The sequence below is a fragment of the Crocuta crocuta genome, unplaced genomic scaffold (genome assembly GCF_008692635.1).
Source record: "Crocuta crocuta isolate KB4526 unplaced genomic scaffold, BGI_CrCroc_1.0 scaffold77, whole genome shotgun sequence".
NCBI classification, from domain to species: domain Eukaryota; kingdom Metazoa; phylum Chordata; class Mammalia; order Carnivora; family Hyaenidae; genus Crocuta; species Crocuta crocuta.
In genome coordinates, this window is record NW_027532172.1 from 6,689,651 (window position 1) to 6,694,366 (window position 4,716).

General features: G+C 51.8%; 1 protein-coding gene across 6 annotated transcripts in view; it reads left to right on the forward strand.

Moving 5' to 3' along the window:
* The window catches only part of RNF123 (ring finger protein 123), a 28,163-nt gene that overhangs the window by 541 nt on the left and 22,906 nt on the right, over window positions 1–4,716 (forward strand). For 5 of the 6 annotated variants that reach the window (XM_077777171.1, XM_077777169.1, XM_077777172.1 and 2 more), the window contains exons 2-4: window positions 1,313–1,430; window positions 1,712–1,796; window positions 4,610–4,689. In XM_077777171.1, coding sequence (XP_077633297.1) covers window positions 1,349–1,430; window positions 1,712–1,796; window positions 4,610–4,689 — 247 coding nt within the window. In that variant the 5' untranslated portion in view covers window positions 1,313–1,348. Of the gene's footprint in view, window positions 1–106; window positions 168–1,312; window positions 1,431–1,711; window positions 1,797–4,609; window positions 4,690–4,716 lie in introns of those variants that run through there. The other variant, XM_077777170.1, reaches the window with a different exon arrangement.

The window sequence follows — 4,716 nt, forward strand, 5'->3', positions numbered from 1 at the left end:
CGCTGCTCTCCGCGTCCTTGGGCTGAGATGGGGTCGGTTCAGTCCCGAGCCCGGATTCCTCGGCGGGATTGGAAAGGATCGACGTGGCAGGGAATCCCCCAGCAAAGTCAAGGTCCGCCTGTCACCTAGGTCCTTAGCACCTGACACCCGGAGCGGATGTCTGGAAGGTTTGCTGATTAAATGGGTGACCAGGTTTAACCCTACACCTATTCTGGTGTGAGAGGGGCAGTGGTCATGGACGCCCGCGGAGGGCCCGTAGTAGGCGGGACAGTCATCTTTCCGAGGGGCGGGCGTGGTGCGGACTGTGAATGGGCAAGGGTGTGTGGTGGGAACAGAGGACCTGTTTGAGGTGAGATAAGAAACCAGGCCTGGAGAAGGGAGTGCAGTCCAAGGCAGTGCTAGAAGGCCAGACTGTAGACCAGCACTGTCTAATAGAACTTTCTGTGATGATGGAAATGTTCTATGTTTTCAGAGTCTAATACAGTAACCACTAACCATATGTGGCTGCTGAATCCTTGAAATGTGGTTGATATAACTGAGAAGTTGAATTTTTAATTTTTATGTTTTAACTCAAATTTAAAGTCACATATGGCTAGTGGCCGCTGTATTGGGGACAGCACAACTCTAGATTAGTAAGGCAGTCACCAGCGACTTAGTGCAGCTGCAGCAACACCATGACATGTGAGGGATGGACAGCACTGGGAAGACCAGCAGGATCTGCAATGATAGCTGGGCAGGGGTGGTGCTCTGATGGAGCTGAGATGATGGATGAGAGGCTGTGTGTGTGTGAGTGGGAACAAGAAAACTAGCAGGCCTTGGGGCAAGAGAAGGGAAGATCTTGGCCTTAGGTATTAGCAGGACTTGTAGGCGGAGAAGGCACCAAGCCCTTGGACGATGGACCACACTTGGGGAATGTGGTGTAGGGTTCTCTCTACTGGAAATGAGCTAGACCCAGTGTGGCTTACAACTGAGAAGGATACAGGATCTCTGTCTGTAGGCCACCTCACTTTGGACACTTTGGTCTGATTTTCCTGGGTTTGAGACATTTAGTTTTAACAAACCTATATCTGGCAACTGCTCTCTGTTGGGCCCTGTGCTGAGCACTGGAACATGGTGGGGCCCAGGACCCACCCCCCTGCTCCCTGTGTAGGAAGCCGGGAGCCCCTGCTTTCCTTTGCCCTGGGTTGGTTTGTGTGTGAATGTGCATGTACCTGGCCTCGCCTGCTCTCAAGCCTTCTTGTCACCCCAGAACTGAGGTGGGTATGGGGACACTTGGCTGGCCTCAAATAGATAGGCTCTACCTCTGACTCAGCCCCCAGGACCACTGGCTGCCCACAAGAAATGAAGGATGGCATCCAAGGGGTCCGGAGTGTCTTTCTCCCGCAAGAGCTATCGGCTGACATCAGACGCTGAGAAATCCAGGGTCACAGGTAAGGGCTGACAAGGGCTGGGAGGAGGCTCCTTGTGTTGAGGGAAGGAGAAGGAAAAGGCAAAGGTGGTAAAGTCCCAGGCCCAGTGAACTTCAGGCCTTGCTGCACCCCTTGTACCTGTGAGCCAGCTCTTCTTCATCAGCAGTGATGGAGCAGTGCACCCAACATGACTGCTCTTGTGACCCCTGTGGCTGGCCTAGGGCCAGAAGCCTATAGAGCCAGCACAGTCTGGGAGCTACACTGACTGTGTGATCCTTCTCTTCTTCTGCCCCGTGGCACAGGCATTGTGCAGGAGAAACTACTGAATGACTACCTGCACCGCATCTTTTCCTCTCCTGAGCATGCGCCCACTGCAGCCACCAGCAGGTATGGCCTGTGGGTAGCCCCTTGCTCCAAAGGACCATCCCAGAGTCTCTGGTTAGGCTGGCTTGGGTTCTCTTCTCCCTCTGTCGCTCCAGGCTGTGAAACCTCTGGCCAGAGAGTCTGCCTTCTGGACTCTGCATCTTCATCTCCCCTGGCCATGTTAGTACCTACTTTCTGAGTTGTGGAAGTTAGGGAAGTGGTGTACATTCAGTCCTCAGGATAGCACCTCACTCCTACTCCACAATCAGCATCTGGTCCCCGTGTGCACCTGCCTGCACTTCTGTCCCACCCCAGTCCTCTGTAGCCTCCACCTGAACCTATAAAGTGCAGACCCTACCAAGTCCCTTTTCCTTGAAGGTTGAGTGCATTACCGTCCCTAAGAAAGTTACAAGCGCACTTAAGAAGAATCTTAGAAGAAGAAAAAATGTCTATGTATCTTGTTCTTCTAACTTGACCATTTGAGCATGATTTTTCTGTTTTCCTTAGCTTGTGATGTGTGTAGTTTGGATTATGTTGTATAGAATTTTTAAAAAATTTCTGTCATCTTCAGTTCTTTTTAAAAAACTTTTATCGAGAAATAATTGACAATGAACTACATGTATTTGATTTGTTTTAATGTTTTATTTATTTCTGAGAGAGAGAGAGTGTGTGAGCAGGGGAGGGTCAGAGAGAGAGGGAGACACAGAATCTGAAACACGCTCCAGGCTCTGAGCTGGCTGTCAGCACAGAGCCCAACGTGAGGCTCAAACCCATGAACCATGAGATCATGACCTGAGCCGAAGTGGGATGCTTAACCGACTGAGCCACCCAGGCACCCCAAACTACATGTATTTGAAAGGTAGAATTCAATAAGTTTTCATCCAGATAACCTGTTAAACCATTACTGCCCTCAAGATAGTGGATCGATTCCTCCCCTCCAAAAGTGTATAGAAGTTTAGACTGTACCTTCGTCATTAAATGTTATCTCCTGAGTGTTTATTTTCTGTATACAAATCCCAATCTTGGTGGGCATCTTTTAGGGCCAGGGGTCTGCTGTAGCCTTTAACTCTGCCCTGGGTTGGAGGGGCTTTCGCTTTTGTAAACCGTGCTGCTGTGACGATGCCCAGGGTTGGAATTATGTGGCTGGCACATTTGAACTGCAGTCACTTTTAAGACTCTTACTACATTACTTTTTCGGAAGGTCACGTGGATTCCATCTTCCTGCAGTGAAGCATGGGTGTCCCTATCTCTCAGCACCCCTGCCAGCTGGTCCCTCCTGTCTTCCACAGTCTCTGCTCCCTGGGCAGCCACAAAGGCTGTTGCCTCTTCCATTTAAATGGCTGCGGTGGCCATAGAATTCCTACTTGTGGAGGGCTATACCCACCTCCACGCCAGCCCCAGTCCTGGACTGTTTCCAAGGCCATCTGATCCCTACCTCATGTGATATCAGAAATGGTCCTGCTGCCACTGCTTCTGTGGCTGCCAGGAGGGAGAGCAGGTGGCAGGGCCATCAGTCAGTGCTTGTGTGGATGCAGAGCCCTGGGCTGGGACCTAGGCAATCTAAAAAGGGCAGGCAAGTGCCGGGTTTGCCAAAGGCAGTGCTGCAGGCACTTGCTGGGGCTGAGCTGCCCCCAGCTGCTCTCAAGAGCAAGGACAGAACTACACTTGGCCTTCCAAGTGCGGGCCAGTAAGCACTGCCATGACAGAAGGCTTTCTCCCTGGACCTGTTGGGGTCTTTAGAGAGGAAGTTGGCTGGAGCTTTTCATGCTCCTGGTGGGGCACCCCATTACATGGCTTCCAGTTGACCTTGGCTTGGAGTTTAGTAGGAATGGGGAGGAGGATTCATGCATCTCTACCTCCAGCAGCTCAGTAGTAGCTCACAGCAGGGGGGCATGTGTTCCCTGAGCCAGTTGAAGCTACTTTGCCAGAGAGTTGGTGTTTTGGCCCATTTATGACCCCTTCCAGAGCCTACTTTCTAGACCAATGAATGGAGAAGGAGCTGGGATCAGAGAGGTGCCAGCAGTCTGGGCCAGGTCCAGATGGGCACTGGTCTCTGTTCTAGTCGAGCCCTGCTAGTTACTGCCACCCCATTCCCTGCTATTCTTAGCAGCTGTACTCAGGACAAGGCTGGCCAGCATCAGGCAGAGGCCTTTCTCATCTGAGCATGTGTGCAGGAAATATAAGGGGGCCACTCAGATTTCCACAGCCCCCTTGGCTGGGGCAAATGGCAAATAGGCAGGCCATGTGCTCTGTTCTCCTATACAGGTAGGTACAGGACAGAGCCAGCTAGCAGCTTAGAGGGCTCAGCCTTTCATCCTCCCAAGACGTGTCTCATTCAACACAGACTTCCCTGGCTGGGACCACAGGCCTGGGATCAAGGGCCAGCCCAGCTGTCATTGGTACAGGCTGCCTCGGGGATTGGTACTTCTCCCAGCCTTCCTCTCCCAGGCAGATCAACAGATCCTTCTTTACGGGTGGGTGGGCTGGCTCTGGGCCATGCAGAGAGCACGCCTTATGCCTTGGATTCTTCATAGCATCTCTGACATTCAGCAGTTGTTCCCTTTTTACAGATGAGGGAATTAAGATTGAGGGAGGGCTCTTCTTCTTTTTTTAAGTCCTGAGATGGACCATATTGGACTGGTACTTCTTAGTTTAATGGGTAATCCAGCCTTCTGACCCCGCAGCATGCCAGAATCTAGGACTAGGCATAACCCTTTTTCTGGAATCTAGGCAGCCATTGTCTGAAGCTCAGAGGAAAGGGAGTGGGAGAGGCGTTTAGTGTTATCTGGCTGGTTTCAAGGACTTTTGGGCCCCTCGCAGCCTCTCGCTCTCCCCAGGAAACCCCTGAACTTCCAGAACCTGCCAGAGCATCTGGACCAGCTGTTACATGTAGACAATGAGGATGAGGAGAGCCAGGGTATGTGGCGGCTTCTGGAATGGGATC